At 40.0% G+C, this 21,439-nt stretch overlaps 1 protein-coding gene across 1 annotated transcript in view; it reads left to right on the plus strand.

Moving 5' to 3' along the window:
- Positions 1-21,439, plus strand: part of LOC101156843 (adhesion G protein-coupled receptor A3) — a 207,733-nt gene that overhangs the window by 171,415 nt on the left and 14,879 nt on the right. Inside the window, exon 16 of the mRNA XM_023963140.1 lies at positions 4,722-4,845. Within this exon, the coding sequence (XP_023818908.1) occupies positions 4,722-4,845 (124 nt within the window). The remainder of the gene's footprint in view (positions 1-4,721; positions 4,846-21,439) is intronic.

The following is a 21,439-nucleotide window of genomic DNA, read 5'->3' on the forward strand; positions in this document are numbered from 1 at the left end:
GATGACATGTGATTAAGCCTTCAAGAATGATTGGCGGAGACAGGCAAAGGTGCGGGACTTTTTCGCAAACTGTCATAGCTGCAGGTAAATCGCGGTACAGTCATTCTTATCAAAATGTCTTTAATAGAATTAAATAAACACAAAGAAAAAGTAATTTTAAGATCTTTTATATTCCTAACTACTCAGTGTTTTATCAGGGCCTGTTTGGATGAACACAGAGCTGATTTCCTGGAGATGGAAAATGTTTTTAGATCAGTTAATGATTAATGAGGGCAATTTCCCACGGCGCACTTGACCATCTCCCACGGCACACTAGTGTGCCGCGGCACACTGGTTGAAAAACACTGATCTAGACCCACTAGACCAGGGGTCGGGAACCTTTTTGGCCAAGAGAGCCATAAATGCCACATATTTTGAAATGTAATTTCGAAAGAGCCATACAATAATGTAGTGTCCCTTCCCCACACTGAGGCACGGAGACTTAACCTCTTTTAAATTTCTTTATTCCGATTACTGCAGACCGCAACTAACGCCGTTCAATTAATTCAGCAACTCCTGAATCTCTCCCGCCGAGACGAGACGAGAGCGCTTCTCCCAACTTTATATTCCCCTGCTCCCGCTGCAGCCCTCCCATTTCCCTTCTTCGGCCCATAGCTGAACCCCATTGGTCCAAACTACCTAACAACAGGCTGAGCGACAGAACTGAGGGCCAATCAGATCTCTGCTTGACGCGTTCAATGAACTCCAGAACTTTTAACGCGGCCCAACAGCCAAGTTAAACTCAGTCCGCGACAATTTGTTTAAAACTAAATATACAAATGAATGTGTGCATTTGATTTAATTTCAACATTTTTAAAGTACAATAAGTCTGTGGATTCTTTTTAATAACATTGTTATTCTGTTGCTAATAAATGATGAGTATTTCTCGTGGTAGTTTTGCTGATGGTCTAGTCTGGTTGATACGTGGTGAGTTTCTGCTTCGTTCAGGCGTTGAGACTTTAAACGTGATCGTAGGTCTGAATGTTCTGTAGATGTGACAAAGACTGCTCACATGCAGACGGGGAGCCAAACACACACTCACACACTGCAGTGAGTGACGGGCAGCGGGTTTTACGTTTTTACAATCCCTGCGCGATTCACCTGCTGCCGGTCCCCACAACCCCTCGCCCCCCCCCTCTGCTTTCTCCCTCACACATCCCGTCCCCGCATCTGCGCGCTCTTTCTCAGAGACGGGAGCGCGCAGTTTTAGGCACGGCAATTCACAGGTTTCCAGCTGGTACAAACTCTGTGAAATAATAGATAATAGTAACTGATAGCGCTGGCGCAGATTTCTCTCCAAGCACCGCTACTACTGCGCGCCTCTGGCATCGCAACGCGCCCGAGAAGGACTGGTCTAATGAAAAAAAAAAACTATAATTAAAGATTTGTCTGCGAGCCACATGTGACCATCAAAAGAGCCATATATGGCTCGCGAGCCATAGGTTCCCGACCCCTGCACTAGACAGTGCTCTGAACCTTTTTTCTTCAATGATTGGTGATCTTCACTGGTGTCCATGGATTACATGATGAAATCTTTCCACCTTTATCCACCTTTGTCATGGTAGGGAGAACACGTCAATGTAAGGGGGGGGGGGGGGGGGTCATCTAAGATAGCACAAGGGTTAAAAAATCCATCTTGCACTGGGAGTAACAGAAGGATCAGTTAAAAACTGCGGTGGCCCTAAAGTGCAAGTCACATCAACAAATCATTTGATGCAAAAACCCATTAAAGATCAAAAATAAAAATAAAAACATTACATTTTATTAATAAAAACAAAATTCTAGAAACCAAAGCACAATTATAAATAATGAAATATAATAGAAGAAAAACATTTTGGAAAAAATATGTATTTTCTCAAAATCAAAAGGACATGTTAAAAAGACAAAACACAATAAGAAACTGGAGAAGGTATGGTAGTATGGGACGTCACTGATTGGATGAGGCTTGATTTATGATGTTGGAGTTCTTTCAAAAGTGTCTTCCATGTCTAAATACTAATGAAGGTTTCATGATTAATGATGGACAAATGTCATCATCCTATCAGCTGGTAGAACCAGAACCGGTTTTAGGCACGGGCAATACGGGCAATTGCTTGGGGTGCACATTTAAAGGGGGGCGCCATCCATATGCTTGGAAGAAAATAAAATCTGCGACACTATCGGTTTTCCATTATCTGTTATTTCACAGACTCAGCCCGGAGAGTAAATTAGTGTAGAACTGCCACTGGGTAGGATCTACCAATGTTGCCAGATAGTCACAGTTTTCTACTGTTTTTGCTTTTTCTGTACATGTGATCCAAAAAAAAAGACGTGCAATCACAAGCTTGCTTCTACCAAGTCAGGTCAATTTCAATAGGCTGAAGGTGAATCTTAGTGAGGGATGTGTTGTGTTCACTAAGCATATGATAACCCTGTTTTTTTCTCAGCACTTCAAACAATACTTGATTAAAGAATATGACTGAGTTTTATTTAACCACAAAGAACAAAACAGTCTAAAAAACCAGAAATGTCAGATTTTAATATTTGAAGCTGTAATGTCCTTTATAAATTTATTTTTGATACAAATAAAAAATAACAGTAACAAAGAAAAAGAGCTTTTCTGTTAAAAGACATTTTTGCTTATAGATTTAAATGCCAAATGAATAACAACAAATATCTGGATTGTATCCATTCAGGTAAAAGAATCAGACTAAATCATTTAGCCACAAACTTCAAACTTTATTTATTTATATAGCGCCTTTCATTTTGGTTAAAACACAAAGCACTTAACATAAAAGCAGATAAAATAGTCATAAAATAAGAAAATTATTTAAAACAGAAAACACAGGACAATCACACACAGATGGGACCCCTCCCTCACCAGATTCCTCCCTCCACCCACCCAGTTCCCCCAGTAGAACCCTGAACAAAATCGAAGAACTGCAGCATAAAGAAAAGGTCTGGCTTGGTTCTGATGTGAGGAAACGATAATATGGGGATCCATTCATTCTAAGGCCCAGTCCGACTGTGGGGGTCATTACCACAGCGCCCGCCCAACACAGAGCAGCCTAGGGCACACCGCAGCAACAGCACCCCCTACAGGCGGAGCTGATAGTGCCCCAGAACAATAGATCCCCAAGTAGAGAAAATATATAAATCAATAAATAGACAATGAGTAAAATAATTAAGCATTTACCAAAGTCATGTAAAGCCAGACTAAAAAGGTAAGTCTTCAGCCTCTTCTTAAAAAGCTCTACAGTCTCTGCGGCCCTGAGGTTCTCCATCAGGCTGTTCCACAGGCGAGGACCGTAATGGCAGAACGAAGCCTCACCGTTTGTCTTGGTCCTCATTTTAGGAACAACTAAGAGGCCCGTGCCAGATGACCTCATTGTCCGCGAGGGCTCTTATTTAAAAAGAATATAATTTAAATAAGAAGGCCCAAGACCATTAAACCATTTCTAAACCATTAAAAGAATTTTAAAATCAATCCTGAAATGCACAGGGAGCCAATGCAGCGACTTTAAAATGGGTGCAATGTGTTCCTGCCCTGTGCCCAGCGACTTTTTTGGTAAACCAGAGAGCAGGGCATTACAATAATCTAAAAATGAAAGCATGCATTAGCACCTCTGTACTGGCAAGAGAGTGGAACGGGCGGACTCTGGCAATGTTTTTAAGTTGATAAAATCCTGTTTTGACAACGTTTCTGATGAAATGTTCAAAAAGAACGCCCAGGTTTCTCACACATTGAGGAAGTTTAAAATTCTTAAGTTTGGGTAAAATCATCTCTCTCTTGTCTTCAGAACCAGTGATTAAAACTTCAGTTTTGTCCTGGTTGAGCTAGAAAGATGTTTTCTGCCATCCACAACTTTATGTCTAAAATGCAGTTTAAAACACGGCGATGTAGAGCTGTGCAGTTAGCAGAAAGTTAGCGGAATCTCCACAGAGAATGAATCCTCATCCTCTGTAAAATATCTGCAGCTGCTTTAAACTTCATTTGTTCACTAGATTTCATGTAGGAACCATTAAAATGGGACGAATATTGAGCTTTAACCCATAACTGTCAATGTGGCAACCAAAAAATCAGACGCCAACATCAGCCTTGTCTGACTTTAAGGATGAGACGGATAAATGCAAAAAAAAGTCACTGAAACTGGTATTCTCTAACTATAATAATGAACATGAATCCACCGTTTAAACAACTTTATCAGCAGCTTCCTCGTAACATTAGAAAGTTCAGTCAGTTATTCTGCATTATTATGGTCTGTGGGAACAATTGTTGTAATAAACCCATGATTGGAGTAAAGACTTCTGGTCTGTTAAATGCAGATTTCTTTTATTTTGAAGTCAGATGTTCTTCTTTTTCATCTCTGCAAAAAGAAACATTCCAAAAACTTTGTTTTTTTTGTCAACTTTGCTGCTTTAAGAAAGTAGCAGATGTGTTTTTGACACTTGACAGAGTGACCTGAACACACGTCAAGAATGACTAGGATGTGGTACAGAATCCAGAAGAATCCCAAAATAAAACTTCCTTTAGAATTGATAATCAGATTATTCATAAAACAAAAAAAATGTAAATGATGCTCTGTTTTTGTTCCTGTATACCAGCTTTTTCTTTTTGTTCAAAAAGTGATATTTGCTTATCTACAGGTCATTGAAATGGTGTCTCCATGCAGAGCTTTATTTCCTCTTTTTTGTTTTGGCAGTGCGATCCGCATCAGTCGCAAAGGATGGCACATGCTGCTGAACTTCTGCTTCCACACTGCGCTGACCTTCGCCGTGTTTGCCAGTGGCATCAATCGAATCAAATACCCCATCATCTGTCAATCTGTAAGTGCATTCTGTTTTCATTTGCCCCGCTCTCAAGCTTTAAAAATATTGATTGTGAATGCCTGTTGTGCGTCGGCGACAAGGTGCAGTGTCCTGGCTTTTATGCTCCGGGTGCACGTGTGGTGTGGGAAATCAGTCAAAGAAGAGGTCACACAATAAGTCCAGATGATGGGATTTTACAATAAAAGCACTCTTTTGCTCTCTCGTTTCCTTGTCTGGGGTTTAATGGTTGCTCCTATGGCTCAGTTACTATAAAAGTGTTAGTAAAGACGGGGCGGCTCTAGAAAAAAGCCCTTTTTATGCATCACTTCTAGCCACAGACTCCTAACAAAAACTTTTCTAAGGTCAACTATAGGTGATAAATATTGTGACCCTAAAGACTTGGTTCAAATGTTCCATAGGCTACATTCAGGCAGGAGTTTATAATTCTCCTTCTGTTTAATGTGACATGATTTTACATCTCCACGACAGATTTAAAGCTCCATTCAGCTTTAGTTGTTTGGCCCCTTTCACAGACAATGTGAAATGTGCTATACAGCGATGCAAAAAAAAGGCCTTGAGGATTGAACCAAAAGTTGAAAATGAATGAATAATGTTGGGGCCCCTGCACATCCTATCTCATTTCTCAACAATTCTTTTATACATCAACAGATTAGTGACAGAAGTCCCATAACCATTTCTGACTCAGAGACCCAGCAGCATCTTGTGATCAGAAACGACGAGCTGCATTGCTGTTAGAGGGGTGAACCTGGCGTGTTGACGTCACGGTTGCTGGTGTTGCTGCAGCCCACAGACTTAAGTATGCGGGTGAGACTCATGGAGGAACACAGAGATTTAGGATGTCAGGATAGATTTGGGGAAAAGAAATGCTTCTGTCTGCTTGCTCTCTATTTTTAGGATTTCATACAGAAGGAGGTGGAAAAAGAATAAAGGCCATAGTATTTGAAACCAAAAAACTCACAGAGCATTATGCATGATGCTGCTGTGTGATCAAGCTTGAAGTTGAATCTATTTTTAGACATTCCTAAAAAGATGGTGCTTTGGTTTACTGTGACTTCAACAGCCATGAGTTGAAGAGCTGATATCTAAATGAGCTCTCGCTTTTCCTACTTATTCACCAGAGTCAGTAGTTCAGGTGACCACGAAGGCCTCATCAGGTTCAACAGTTATATTTTCCAGTTGCAGTTGGTGCTGTCCTTGGTCCCTCCATGCTACTCCGCTTTTGGGACCCAGGTGCTTCCTCAGCTGTCACAGACACTTTATGTGACCCTTTACTCAACCCACCAAGGAGGACATATTGTCATACATGCAGCCTTCTCCAGAGCTTTCTTCTAGCAGACATGCTTTGCACCACAATATTAGTTGTCAAACATAAGCATGTAAGTTGTACTGAAATGTAGCACCTGTCTAGTCACCTGGGGCCTCATTTATAAAACTTTGCATAGGATTTGCATCATTATAAAACCGTGCGCACGCACATCCTACGCATCTTTCCCTTAATAAATCACAACTAATTCTAAATGCAGCGCAGCTTTTGCGGCTTCATGACACGCCCATAGTTGCCCATAAATAGTCCTTGAAACGCCCACAAATGAATATTCATTGATTGCGAAACCATGGCAAACACAGAGAGGAAATCAAAAAACGTAACTTCACTCAATGTGAAGTAGAAGTTATCGTTGGCGAGGTGGAAAAGAGGAGAAAAGTGTTGTTTGCAGGGCACAGTGTGGACATTACTAATGCCAAAAAGGCACGTGAGTGGCAGACGCCGTTAATGCTGTAGCCTCACAACCTCGGACCGTGGCCGAAATAAAGAAGGAATGGTCGGACATTTAAGTCGAGGCAAAAAAACGTCTGGCGCTCCATCGCCAGAGTGTGTCTGCCACGGGGGGGGGGACACCGGAGCTGACCCCTCTTGATGGTAGACTGGTGGCAATTATTGGGGAATCCCTACTAAGGGGAGTGGTGACTGAGGCGGAGGGGGAACACCGACGCACCAGATGCACCGGGTGACACACCCCCAAAATCCCGCAGAGGAAGTGGGAACCGGCTCATAAGCCACTCGTCCTCGTTTGCCAACAAGTCTCCTTGCTGTCTAAAGTTGCGTTCTCTCCGAATTCTTCCATTTGCCACATCTTCTAAGAGCGCAAGATCAGCCATTGTGCGTCATTACACATTGTGATGGGGCATTTTATTTCCCTCCATTTAATTACATCTGACAAGCTACAGATGTCGGTAATAATCGACGTGGAAATGGGAAATTGATCAGCGCAAATGTAATGTCTTGTTGCTTTCTGAATGGTTGAGACATACGCAATACATTGTTTTATCAAAAATAAAACAAACTAAAGGCATATGCATGAATACTATAATTACGTAGCTTATGAAGAAATGTTTTACTATGAAAACAACTTTCCCCAGTGGACAATTAATTAATACGTCTGTCTGTCTGTCTGTCTGTCTGTCTGTCTGTCTGTCTGTCTGTCTGTCTGTCTGTCTGTCTGTCTGTCTGTCTGTCTGTCTGTCTGTCTGTCTAATTGCACCTCTATCTGCTCCGCCAGACGGACACACTGACGAGAATATCAGTTTTGTACATTATTTAGTTCTGTTAACTATATTATTTATGAGGATGAATTGCACAACATGCCAATATTGCAGAACATATTTCATTTTTCTTTTTGCAAATAAGTGTTCATTTGAATTTCTGTTGTAATTTTCGTTTGATTTTTTTTGTTTGTTTCACTGCTGATCGATCAAACGGGTGTTCGTGTAGGCTGTTAATTGTAAGACTTGCTTTGTGAAGTTTTCAGATCTATGTGTCACTGACAACAGGTGAATATGGGCCGGTGGATTCACTCAGCCACTGCCTCCAACAGATCAGTGCGTGGATGCAGAACAACTTTCTCCAGCTAAACTCAAACAAGACCGAAGTTATTATTTCTAGCCCACACAGAGAAAGTATCAGCAGCTACCTTCATTCTCTGTATCTTAAACCCTCAAATCAAGTCAGAAATCTAGGGGTAATCATGGACTCTGACCTGAACTTTAACAGCCATATCAACTCAGTAACATCAGAGGGATTTTACCATCTGAAAAACATTGCCAAAATCAAAAACATAGTGTCAAAGCCAGACCTGGAGATACTTATTCATGCATTTGTCTCCAGTAGGTTAGACTACTGTAACGGCCTGCTCACCGGCCTCTCCAAACGATCTGTAAAACAGCTTCAGTACATCCAGAATGCTGCTGCTCGAGTCCTGACCAGAACCAGGAAGTATGATCACATTAGTCCTGTGCTCAGGTCTCTGCACTGCCTCCCTGTACCTCAAAGAGTAGACTTCAAAGCAGCTCTGCTTGTGTACAAGTCTCTCCATGGCCGAGCACCAAAGTACATCTCTGACATGTTAGTGCCATATGAACCATCTCGTACTCTGAGGACCTCAGGGGCCGGCCTCCTGTTGATGCCCAGAGTCAGAACTAAACAAGGGGAATCAGCGTTTCAATATTCTGCAGCTAAAATCTGGAACAGCCTCCCTGAAGGCGTAAGACAGGCCTCTTCTGTGTTCATGTTCAAATCTAGACTTAAAACATTTCTGTTTAGCCGTGTATATGACTGAAAGGTCCTATCTGCACTTTTCTTTCCTTTCCTTCCTTTATTTTTAAATCAATTTTTAATTTTTTTCTTTTCTTTTACAGTAAAATTTTATGTTTTGTGTACGATTTGTGCTATACAAATAAACTTGCCTTGCCTTCATGTTATTTATGAGAGGCAGTATTATCATTTTCACTTTTACGTGTTTCTTCCATCTGCCGACGGTGTCGCCGTTTCTCATTTCACCCGTTTTTGTGCGTACGCCTGGGTCAGAGCTTGCGTGAAGGACCGCACATTTTCCCGTCAAGTTTGCTTTTTATAAATATCAATTATTGCGTAGAGAGTGGCGTACGCCTTCTTTTGTGCGTACGCAACGTTTATAAATGAGGCCCCTGATCTCTGCTTATAAAATATTGATGGTATGTAAATTATAAGCCATGTAAGTCAAGAGTTTTTGGAGCAGCCAAGACAAAGGGAAATAATACACTTTGAGTTGACTGAAACTGTGTCAGAGCTTGAAGCTTTCACCTGCCTGCAGAAGCTTCAAAACTGAGCCAAATAGTGAAAGTGTGGGCAGATTTGCTGGATACATTTATAATTTTAAAAAGGTGTGGGTTTTTCTGATCCATCTGAGGGCCTGGACTGCTAAAGAAGATTCTCAGACAGCGCAGGAACAAATATTTAGAACTTCAAACAGTCTCTCTCATAATTGCTATGCTCTGTTGATGAATACATTTTATACTACATTTTAGCAAAAAAAATACTTATTTTATTTTAGTTTTGCTAAACTGGCAAGTCAGGATGATCTAAAAAAAAGATGTAATTTAAAAAGCTGTGGCCATACTTAATCATGTTCTTTGGGATAATAACTCATCACATTCATTGTGTTTAGTACCAAAGTTTTAAGAAATAAAAGGCCAAAATAAATTCATGAATGGCTGTGTCCCAAGTTGCTTCTATCCATTACTGCAGCGTGTTGAAAATTAAACAAAAACTATGTTTCTATGATTTTTCTAAATACTTAATGCAAATTACAGTCAGCATAGTTTTCAAGTTACTAACCATTAGAGTATGAAATTGAATGTTATCGAACCAACCTCCTAAAGATAACAGTATTTCTTTCAAAAATAATACCTTTGGTCACTTTTCCACATTATTACAAACAACAGAGTTCCACAACATTTGATCAATTCTTAAGAACTGAAAATGGTCATTGTTGAATTTGCTTCATTAGGAGCTGAAATTTACTAAAATCTAAAGCTATTCCAATCAAAAGCATCCTAACTGGTCAATTTCATTTGAACAAATGACCCCTTATTTTGTGACAGTTTCACAGTTCTTGCATCCAGAGAACGTGTGAGTTTTTGCAGAGTTTCTTGTTGAATTTTTTTTGCAGAATTTCAGAATAGCCTCCCAGAGCTGCTGTTTGGATGCGAACTACCTCCCACCCTCAGAGATATTTAGCTTGACGATGCTCCAAAGGTTCTCAATAGGGTTGAGGTCGGGGGAGGATGGGCGCCACACCATCAGTTTATCTCCTTTTATGTCCATAGCAGCCAATGGTTTCCATTGACTATGAAATTGCACAAATTGAAGTTGCGATAATAAATTTGCCTAAAGCTACAGGTCACACATGCAACTTTATTATACAACTGCCACTGTGCGATGTGGATGCATGGGCATAATCTCCAATAAGGGGTGCCGATGCTCGATTTTTCTAAAAAAGGTTGGAATAGTCATGAATGCAGACGTCAGCAGTGCAGCAGCAGTCAGGCGGGGAAGACGTCATTACAATAATTGGGCTACAGCTGGGCGGTCACAGCCGGATCTCCAGGCAGCAGCAGTTCTGGCCGAACAATGTGTAATTGTCTATGGACGACGCCTATCCATTTCAGGTGCCACCTGCACTCTTGTGCAATCGCGCACCACTCGCACATTCTCAGTGCATGAGAAACAACATGCAGCACACAAAATAAAATTTCATATTACTTACATACACAAATTTTGTGGAACCCTAAGTGAACAAGACTGAAAGACTGAAAATTAGTCTATGTCTGGGCCCACTGCAGCCGTTCCTGCTTCCAAGTGTTGTTTAAGGGGGGGCCGAATAGATGGTTTACATAAAGCTGCAACCTCTGGAGGATCCTACACCTTGATGTTGGTGGGACTCCAGAGACACCAACACCTTCAAACATGTGCTTGGTGCTTTGTAATGGTATTTCAGCAGCTGCTCTCTTAAGCTGATGTATTTGTTGGGCAACAACCCTCCTCCTTCTGCCTTTATCTTCACCAACCAATGTGTGCTCTGAAACAGCCACAATCTCTTAGCCCTTGTGCTATCCTATGACCCCACCCTTACATTGACGCGTTATCCGTACCATGACAAAGGTGGATAAAGTTGGAAAGATTTCATGTAATCCATGGACACCAGTGAAGATCACCAATCATCGAAGAAAAAAGGTTCAGAGCACTGTCTAGTGGGTCTAGATGACCCCACTTCCAATGTTAAAGTGCCTAGGATAGCACAAAGGTTAATAGTACAATGATCACACTGAAGTTTTTGTGAAATATACAAGGTTTGCACACCTTTTCCAAGGCATTTAACTATTTCAGGCTTTTCAGCAGCAGAGATCCTTTTTCTTTCCATAGTGCTTAAAACTGTTGGTCTACTTAATAATGTGGAACATTTTTCTTCAGTAGGTTTTCCTTTAATTTAACGCACCTGGAAAACTAATGATCACAGGTGTCTGAGATTGATGTCAGTGATCCAAAGAGCCCAGAGAACCAAAATCCTCCATAAGTTTTAGTGAAAAACAAAGGATTTTTACTTTTTGATACTTAAATAAAATTTGCAAAATCGTTTGGAACGCATGTTACGGTTTCTGTTTCTTTGCCCTTGTGGTTTGTTTCCTTTTTGTTCTGTGATATTTTGAGTTTCACTTCCTGTTTTATTTTGTAGGGTTTCCTGTTTCGTTGTTGTTTTGAGTTTTACCTTGCCCCATCAGTTCTGAGTGTTTCCACCTGTGTCTTGTTGCCTTGTATGTATTTAAGTCTTGTCTTTCCCTTCCTCCTGTGCTGGTCCATATTGTATTCTTCCCCGGTTTCGAGCTTAGTGCGTTTTTAGAGCGTTTCGAGTTTCTAGCCTGCCGTATGCAGTGGTTTTGGTTTTGTCTTTAGTTTTGTTATTAAAACGACGTTCTCCTGCAACCTCCCGCCTCCTCTCCTTCTCTGCGCCTGGATACTTCCCTTCTCCCCCTGTTACAACGCACTGTCTATACAGATAAAAAAGATTAAAAAAGGCGTTATAAATGATCAAAACAAATCAAAAAGATTTCTAAATCTTTAAAAGAAACAGTTTCCTGCTCTTTGAACATGGTAGGTCTTGGAAACAAACTAATCTTTAGAAACACATCAGCTGACTTTATACAAGTGTTTTGTTTTAAGATGCTTAAATATGTCACATTGTTGAAATGGAAACCCAACAGCCTAACGGATGGCACCGTTTTCTGCAGTGTTTGGACTGTTTTTGTTCTTTACAGTCATATTTACCTGTGTGAATTTTGACATTTGGAGGTAGTTCTGTGATGGAAACAGAGTGAATACTGAGATTAATAAAATTGCAGCTGAATGCCAGGATTGTCTGAGGTTTAGTGAAATCTGTTGATTTTGCTTGTCTGCATACAATAGCTTTTCTAAGATAAAATTCTTCATCTCGTCTTAAAAAAGGGTGCAGATGCCAAACTTAAGCACTTCTACAGCAGTAGCAGAGAATAACATTGATGTTTGTTTCTCTCCAGCCCATTCTCATCCTACTCTTCTGCTCTCCTCAGCATTGAGATTGCACAGCTCAGGTGATTGCTCAGTGAGTGTGACTGCAGTTAAATAAGCTATTAATTAAGCTAAGAACTTAGTGGAAGATGTGGCCTAGATCTGAGGTTATATCCAGCTGTCAGCTTAAAGATGCCATACAGAGGAGCTTCTCATTAGTGGACCACTGTGAAATTAGTTGTGACAGCAAATGTTGGGAAAAAAGTCAACTGTGATTTGCTTTGTACTTCCACTGGGTCCAATTTGAGTGCACTTCAGCTCACTTCTGTACATGCATGCAATAGGCTTATGATTGACTGGCTACCAGTCCTTAAAACCACCATGTAGCAGATTTAATAACTGTGGCTGGGAGGGAAAAAAAGGGTTTGGGGAACTTTGGTTCATTTAAAAGTGCAGAGCTAAGTATACTGTGGAATTTTCTACAGTGCATGAAGGTTATCCGGTAACCCTCTAAATTGACTTTGAAAATAACCATAATGAAATCTGACTAAGCAAACAGTTCAGAAATTAACTTTTGTAAATAATGTATTACCTTATTTCCTCTGCTTATGTTTGCTGGGGTTCCCATAGATAATTCAACAGATGTACAATCTGAAAGTAATCATAGAATGATCTTTGATGCTGCGATGGGGTGCATATGACACAGATTTGATACCAGACAGGACAGACTCAAGATTTAAAATATGGAGGACAACAGGAGTCTCTGCATACTGCAACCTAATAAAAAAAGGGTGCAGTAAAAAGTTTTGAGGGAATACAGGTTGGAAAATATATATATTTTTTAGGTTCTTACAAGGGTCTATGGAACTCCCCACACCCAAACACTCAATATGTTAAAAGTAAATGGGAACGCGAAGGAAGATTGCTCATCTCTAAGGAAGAATGGGAAAATATCTGTAAATCCCAATGGAGAACCACACATTCAAAAATTATAGGGAGAGTACAAAATGATGATTATAAACATGTATTCTGATCTACTGACTGAAAATGTACACACTTGTGTGCCGTAGGAGTCAGGTGTACCATTGGAAATTACCCATTCAATGATCTACACTGACCAAAAATATAAACGCAACACTTTTGTTATTGCTCCCTTTTTTTATGGTATAAACTCAAAGATGTGAAACATTTTCCACATACACAAAATAACCAGTTCTCTGAAATATTGTTCACAAATCTGTCTAAATCTGTGATAGTGAGCACTTCTCCTTTGCCAAGACAATCCATCCCACCTCGGAGGTGTGCCATATCAAGACGCTGATTAGACAGCATGATTATTGCACAGGTGTGCCTTAGACTGGCCACAAGAAAAGAAAACATTGAAAGAAAACTCTGAAATCTTCAGTTTTGTTTTATTGAGGGGGTCAGGGGACTCAGACAACCAGTCAGTATCTGGTGTGACCACCATTTGCCTCATGAAGTGCGACACATCTCCTTCGCATAGAGTTGATCAGGTTGTCTATTGTGGCCTGTGGAATGTTGGTCCACTCTTCTTCAATGGCTGTGCGAAGTTGCTGGATATTAGCAGGAACTGGAACACGCTGTCGTATACGCCGATCCAGAGCATCCCAAACATGCTCAATGGGTGACATGTCCGGTGAGTATGCTGGCCATGCAAAAACTGGGATGTTTTCAGCTTCCAAGAATTGTGGACAGATCCTTGCAACATGGGGCCGTGCATTATCATGCTGCAACAAGAGGTGATGTTGTTGGATGTACAGCACAACAATGGGCCCCAGGATCTCGTCACAGTATCTCTGTGCATTCAAAATGGCATCAATGAAATGCACCTGTGTTCTTCGCCCATAACATATGCCTGCCCATACCATAACCCCACCACCACCATGGGCTACTCGATCCACAACATTGACATCAGTAGCTGGTCTCAGACGATCTTGAAGGTGGACATGCTGGATGTGGAGGTCTTGGGCTGGTGTGGTTACACGTGGTCTGCGGTTGTGAGGCCCGTTGGATGTGCTGCCAAATTCTCGGAAACGCATTTGGAGACGGCTTATGGTGGAGAAATGGACATTCAATTCCCTAGCAACAGCTCTGGTGGACATTCCTGCTATCAGCATGCCAATTGCACGCTCCCTCAAAACTTGCGACATCTGTGGCATTGTGCACAATGGATCGAGAGACAACCTGATCAACTCTATGCGAAGGAGATGTGTCGCACTTCATGAGGCAAATGGTGGTCACACCAGATACTGACTGGTTGTCTGAGTCCCCTGACCCCCTCAATAAAACAAAACTGAAAATTTCAGAGTGGCCTTTTCTTGTGGCCAGTCTAAGGCACACCTGTGCAATAATCATGCTGTCTAATCAGCATCTTGATGTGGCACACCTGCGAGGGGGATGGATTGTCTTGGCAAAGGAGAAGTGGTCACTATCACAGATTTAGACAGATTTGTGAACAATATTTCAGAGAACTGGTTATTTTGTGTATGTGGAAAATGTTTCACATCTTTGAGTTCATACCTTAAAAAAGGGGAGCTATAACAAAAGTGTTGCGTTTATATTTTTGGTCAGTGTGAAAACATTTCCAATCTTCAGGATATCAGCTCTGTGTTCTTCCAAACAGGCCCTGATAAAACACTGAGTAGTTAAGAATATGAAAGATCATAAAATACTTTTTTCATTTTAATAAGAATGACGGTGCCGTGATTTAGCCGCAGCTTAAGCTCTGTTTTCTGAAAAGTCCCACCCCTTTAACTGTCTCAACCAATCATTAATGGAGGCTTAATCATACGTCATCAGTCTGACCAATCAGAAGTGGTTAAAGTCTTCACTTCCTTGTTCTGATTCTGCTCATAAAGTCTCTCAGTTCCAACAAAAATACCAGCTAAAGCTCGTCTTTAGCGGTGTAGCTTTCCACAGAATCCGGTGTCAGACCGTGGAACAAGTGAACAATACAATGAAGCTCAGAGAAGAGAGTCTGTCTGCCTTCTGTGGCAGTTTTTGCACTACATCTCCCATGATGCATTGTGTTAAAGTGACAGCGTCTCAGCGTAAAATGAGTCTTCCCTGTTAAACGTCTTGAAACCACAATGAACACACATCAAACAGTTTTTCAATCTTCTTAATGAAATCAGAGGTTAACAGTTTAGTTCTCCTTCAAGGTTTGTGTTTATTGACAGCCAAACATCCCAGAGTTTGGTCCAAGTCATCTTTCTAACTGAAACACTTTTCTAATAACGTCTGGATTATTTATATGTTAAACTTAAGAAGAAGTAATAACAACATTTAAGAAACAGGATTAAGGTGAAGTGGCCAACAGACACAATTAAAATAATTGAAACAATTTAATCATCTAAAAAGAAATAAAACATTTTTGTAAAAGTTTTCAAAGACTTCATCTTTGATTAAGAAAAAAGAAAAACTAATTAAACTTCAACATGTTCACTTTTTGTGTAGCTACAGAAAACAGAAATATAATGTTAGTTTTTTTTGTGTAAAATCTATCAAACATATTGTGATCATATAATTGTTCAAAATTACAGTTGTCTTTGCACCAACATTGAAATAAATATTAAAATAAAGAAGTGACTATTTAGAAAGGATATATTTGTTTTGTTTTGTGAGGTTACATAAAATGTCATGTTAATAAACTGAAGGGTAAAACAACTACCAGGGTAAAATTTCAAATAATTTAGTTGAAAATTATTACAGAAAACTAACTTAACTTTTATTACATCTGTAACCCTTGTGCTACCCTAGGCACTTTAACATTGGGAGTTGGGTCATCTAGACCCACTAGACAGTGCTCTGAACCTTTTTTCTTCAATGATTTGTGATTTTCACTGGTGTCCATGGATTACATGAAATCTTTCCACCTTTATCCACCTTTGTCATGGTAGGGAGAACACGTCAGTGTAAGGGGGGGGGGTCATCTAAGATAGCACAAGGGTAAATAAAAAACATTGTGGAGGGTCTGTACATCAATAGAGACCATAGAGTTTCTCCTTTTTAAGGAGTGCCGCGAGGTCTTTTGTCAAGGATAAAGTGTACCTTGGCTCAAAAAAGGTTGAAAAACACTGGCTTAAACCATATTCCAAATTATGAAAATAACTAACCTTTTTGTGTTATTTAATTTGAAAAAACTGTCTCTCTTTTTTCTTCCAAGATCACTTAAAACTTTTGGATCCCTTTTAATTTCATGTTCCTTCAATGACCAACATAATGTTATTTTTTCCAGAACAATTGTTTATTTATTTGTTTGTTGAAGTTTGTTTTATACTCAGGAAGGTAGGGAGGAAAGTGTAACCTTCTTATATGAGCTCCTGATTTTAATCAAGCCTGTTTTGAACCTTGGAGGGAAAACCAAATTGGTACATTGAGCTACAATAGGTAATAAGTCAGTCATTGTGTGTGATTGTTTCTGTCCCCTACCAGCGTTTTTTTTTTTTCTAGTTACAAACACATTATCTCTGTCTTTCTCACTGTCAAGATTGCTCCCACATAAACTAGCAAAGCAGCAGCAACAGAAGCTGTAGGAGTTCAGCATCAACTCAAAACATAAAAGAATACTTTTTTTTCACTCCACCCAACTTCATTAAAATGGTGTGGCACCTTGAAAAGAGCCTGCTGGCAAAAGCCAGCCGATAAAAATGTAATTGAAAGTGTCCAGAGGAGAGTATTAGCATTTTTATCTACTCAAGTCATAGCTGGACTTCAGAAGGACACAGTTTAAAGAGGCCAGAAGCAGAGTTTAGTTAAACATATAAAAGTTAGCTGAGCTGAACAAAAAGAAACTAAAAAATGTACGGTTTATGTATTTGAACACTTCAAAGTCATAAACAGAATTGGACCAGTTGGTTGCTGGTTTGTAGTAAAGCTATTCCCAGAAATGATAGAGAAAGAGAAGGAAAGGATTTTTTAGTTTTAGCTTCTTAAATATTTTCATTTGTGGTTTTCAGTGTTTTTCTGCTGCTTATCTCCTTTGATTTCTGAGGAAAATGACACCATCACATTTTTTTAGTTTATCATGTCTTGTTCTACAATTTTGCCGAGTTAAAAAATCTCATTTTAATAACATTATTGCATAGAAAGAGATTCGGAATCTGACATGGAAAATGATGTTTATGAGGTACCGGTTCAACAACCCTTTGACATGTGATCGAGGTAGCTGGAACTCTAACCACCAGCCCATTGGGTGTCTGAAGCTAAAATCTGGGCTGATGGATAACTGAAAGTTGCAGGAAAGCATTAGAACCCAAGACGACTAAAACACAGCTCAGAATCAAACAAGCACACCAGAGAGAAGCACCAATCCTCACAAAGTTGGCTTTACATCCAGCTAATATACGTACTGCACTGGTGAGTTGTTGGATGTCGGTAAGCACTCCTGCCTCACTGCCAGAAACCCCTGGTTCAAATCCCAGCAGGGCCCTTTCTCTGTGGAGTTTGTTCTTTCTCCTCGTGCGTGTTTGGTTATCTCCAGAAACTCACTTTTTATAGGTTAATTGGTAATTCTTAAATTGTCCCTTAGGTGCAAATCTGAGATTGGCGACCTGTCCAAGTGACCTGTCTAGGGTGTACCCTTTGTACACCAAGCAGTAGCTGGAATAGGCTCCAGCAAACCAGTGACCCCAGAAGGGTTTAAGCACATTTGGAAAATAGATGAATGGAAGCACATAATTCTGAATGTTGTTTAACGTTTACCTTTGCTACAGGAAAAAGGGAACAAACTAGAAGCATTGATGTCTTTGTTTTTTTTTTCTTACAATCATGTGGCCACATGTAAGAAAAACACATCATAATAAAGACCAGATGTTTCACAAGCAAAGCCGAAAAAAGAATCAAGCAACTTTTTTAAAATAGCATTTGCCCCAAAGTCCAATTCATGGAAAAGTCCATCTTTTTTAAATAAATAAATAATGTTCACATTCTGCTAGACATTGGCTTCATAATTTTAAGGAAAAATACATGAGAGACTCAGCTTCAGCGTCATAGTGGCCTATATGTTAATAATGGAAACTAGGGGTGTAACAATGCATGAAGTTGAACCGAACCGTTTCTGTCCTTTTTTTCTTTTTTTTCCCGCATTGTAACAACGCAGCTGCTTTGTCACTCGTAGCGGGGAAACGAGAGCCGAGCTGCTAATAAACTAAAATGAACTAGCTGCTAAGACTGTCCTTGCCCCCCCATACTCCACATGCCCTCAAACAGTTTCAGAGAGAGAGTAGACAGAGAAATAACATTGTTACACAAAGATAGTGTATGCCACAGTAACACATCTAATCTGTTAAACTTAAAACAGCATCACCGACTGGAACAATCGAGTCTACAAGAAAAAAAATGTGCAGTTCAAGTGTTTTTTTCAGGTCAGTGTTAAGTATCCAAAGTTTTTGGTTCTTTACAGCTGATAGTTTTTCTAATTTTATTAAGCAGATCTAGCCACAGGGGTTGCAAGCCAGTTGCCTCTGTGCCGGTCCCAAGCCCGGATAAATAGAGAGGGTTGCGTCAGGAAGGGCATCCGGCGTAAAAATTGCCAAAATAACCATGCGAATTAAGCAGATCAGCTACATAGGTCACTTTTATCTATTGTTATGTAAAACCAATAAATGCATTTTGTAAGTTATTTTTATCTGCCTTTTATGTACCGAAAAAATACTGAATATAGATTAATAGATAAAAACTATATTAATCTCCCAAGGGAGAAATTCAGGTGTCCGGTGTGGGTACCGGATCGACTTGGGCCGCCGGATCTTCTCGGGGTCCTTCGGGGGTCTTTCGACCAATGATGACGTCACCCTACGGTAACACCAGTTGGACAAACTACTTAGCCAGCGATTTTACGTTTAGCGATTTTACGACTTAGCGACGTCGTACCCATCTAAGGAATTTTTGAGGATTCGTTTTGGGTTTGAAGAGAATGACTGCAGTTTTTGTTTGAATGACATTGACACGGTGGATCGTTTATTCTTTAACTGTGGAGTTATAAAAACATTCTGGGATGAGTTCTGCTTCTGGTATTCTTCCAAAATTGCAATGCCAGTTCATTTACACTCAAAAAATGTTCTATTCGGTGTGGTATCATATAATAGACCAGAAAATACCGTTCTTAATATCCTGATATTGCAAGCAAAGTTTTATATGCACAAAAATACATTTTTGAAGACCAAACCACTTTTTATAACATTTCATAAAGAGCTCTGTTTTTACTTGCAATCACTTCATTATATGAAAAAGAAGAATGGCTTGAAATTGCTTACTTTTGTTCAGAAATACAAACTTCACGAGTACCCCTAACTAGTATTAGACTATTTAGATTGGTTCTATGTTCCTTTATTTTATTTTACTTATGTTTTTATTTATTTGTTTCTTATGTTCATTGTTTTTTTCCCCTCTATTATTTATTTTCTATGTTAATATGTTATGTTTGGCAATGGTGACTGATCTTCGAGGTAATATTGATTACATTGTTATAGTTCGTTATTTAATGTATGATACCGCAATTGTCAATAAAGTTTTTTTTTAAATTAGCTACGTTAACTCATTGGTCGTGGCAACTTACAGCCAATCAAATAGTGTGACGTCATCATTGGTCGAAGGACCCCGAAGGACCCCGAGAACATCCGGTACCCACACCGGCAGCAAAACACACACAATAAATAACAATAAAATAATAGTTAATTAAAATAGCAGTTCATATCAGGCAGATTTGTCAAACAGCAGTACTGAACCAAAATGTACCGAACCGAGCCCAATGAAATTCTGAATCGAACCGAATTGAGATTTTAGCGTATCGGTACACCCCTAGTGGCAACATGTCACCTTCTGCAGTGAGGTTCCTGTTTAAGATCAATCTAAGAACAAGTTTTATCATGCTGTCATTCCTGTAATGAACGTCATGAGTACTTTATCTGCTGTGAGTTGTTGCAGTTGTATCTTCATTTTTTTTGTTTTGTTTTTCCTTTACTTCTGTGCTCACACATTCAACCCAAGAAGATGTGAATTGGCAACAAAGGTACAAATTTCCCACCAGTGGTATGAAGTGAAGAAGCAGCACTGATGTAGGGATGTGACAATAACCGCATCACTGCACTTTTTTTTAAAAGTTTTTTTTTTTTTTTTTTTTTTTAAGTTCTGCATATAGTGCGTGATTGGAACTATAATAAACACATGAAACACATTCATCTTTGCTGATAATTTGCTTTTTCTGCTAGTTCTGTGTGTTTCTGGGGTAAACCTTTTATTGGTGTTCTCCTTCACTCCCTGCACCTAGCCTTGCGCTGAGCGCGGCTCTCACTCCCTCTTAGAGCCGCGCAGCACCCAGCTCACTCTACTTACACACACACACGCGCGGTTACAGAAGCACACACACATCCTCATTCTACAACAGAAGTTTCCGTCTCGCAAGGAAATACGACAAATTTAACACCAAACATGAACGCGCACTGTTAGATTTCGATGAATATCACTACATGTTTTGTTTTGGAACTATTTTGTGGAGTGCAACGTTATGTGTCTGTATAAACAAAGGCGGAGCTTCCTGCCCCGCATTCTTCATGGGTGTGATGAACAATCAGGGGGCTGCGGTTAACCGCGACACCGCGCCCCCTGCTTTACGTTCTAGATGTCATTTTGATATTCAGTCAATTAAATATGTTTTCCAGCAATACCAATCCAAAAAGACAAATTGATCTACAACATTCATACCTGAAAATGGACAATACTCACTGATCTTATTTTCTTATACTCTGTAGCAATGCATCATGGGTAAAATTTGGAATAGTATTCTTTTTGAGGTTCTCCCAGATGGATAACGATGCCTTTGGTTCCCCCTCTTGTTGACTTAAGTAGATTGTCATTCCACATAAGTGGATACATGTTGATTGTTTGATCAGGCTGTTAAAAGTGCAAAACAATGTGTTTAGACAAAGACTTCTGAAGTCTCTGGACTTCAGAGCTATGATTGACTCACCAACCGCTTTCTGCTCTCTGTAACCAGCTCACGGGCGTTTCCAATTAACGTCTGATCTGCGGTCCACTAGCCTCGGTCCCTTGGCCTATCAGGTTGGAGAAGAGCCATGCGATTGGGCAGTTGGGGTTGCCTGTTCATCCTGACTAAGAACGTCTTTGAGCATTTTATTTTCTATCTCCTGGCTGCCTTTTCCTTGTTCATACTTCCCTCTCTGTAGTTCCTTTCTAAGCTCTGACAAAGTCTTT

This window comes from Oryzias latipes, chromosome 15, assembly GCF_002234675.1.
Source record: "Oryzias latipes chromosome 15, ASM223467v1".
NCBI lineage: Eukaryota > Metazoa > Chordata > Actinopteri > Beloniformes > Adrianichthyidae > Oryzias > Oryzias latipes.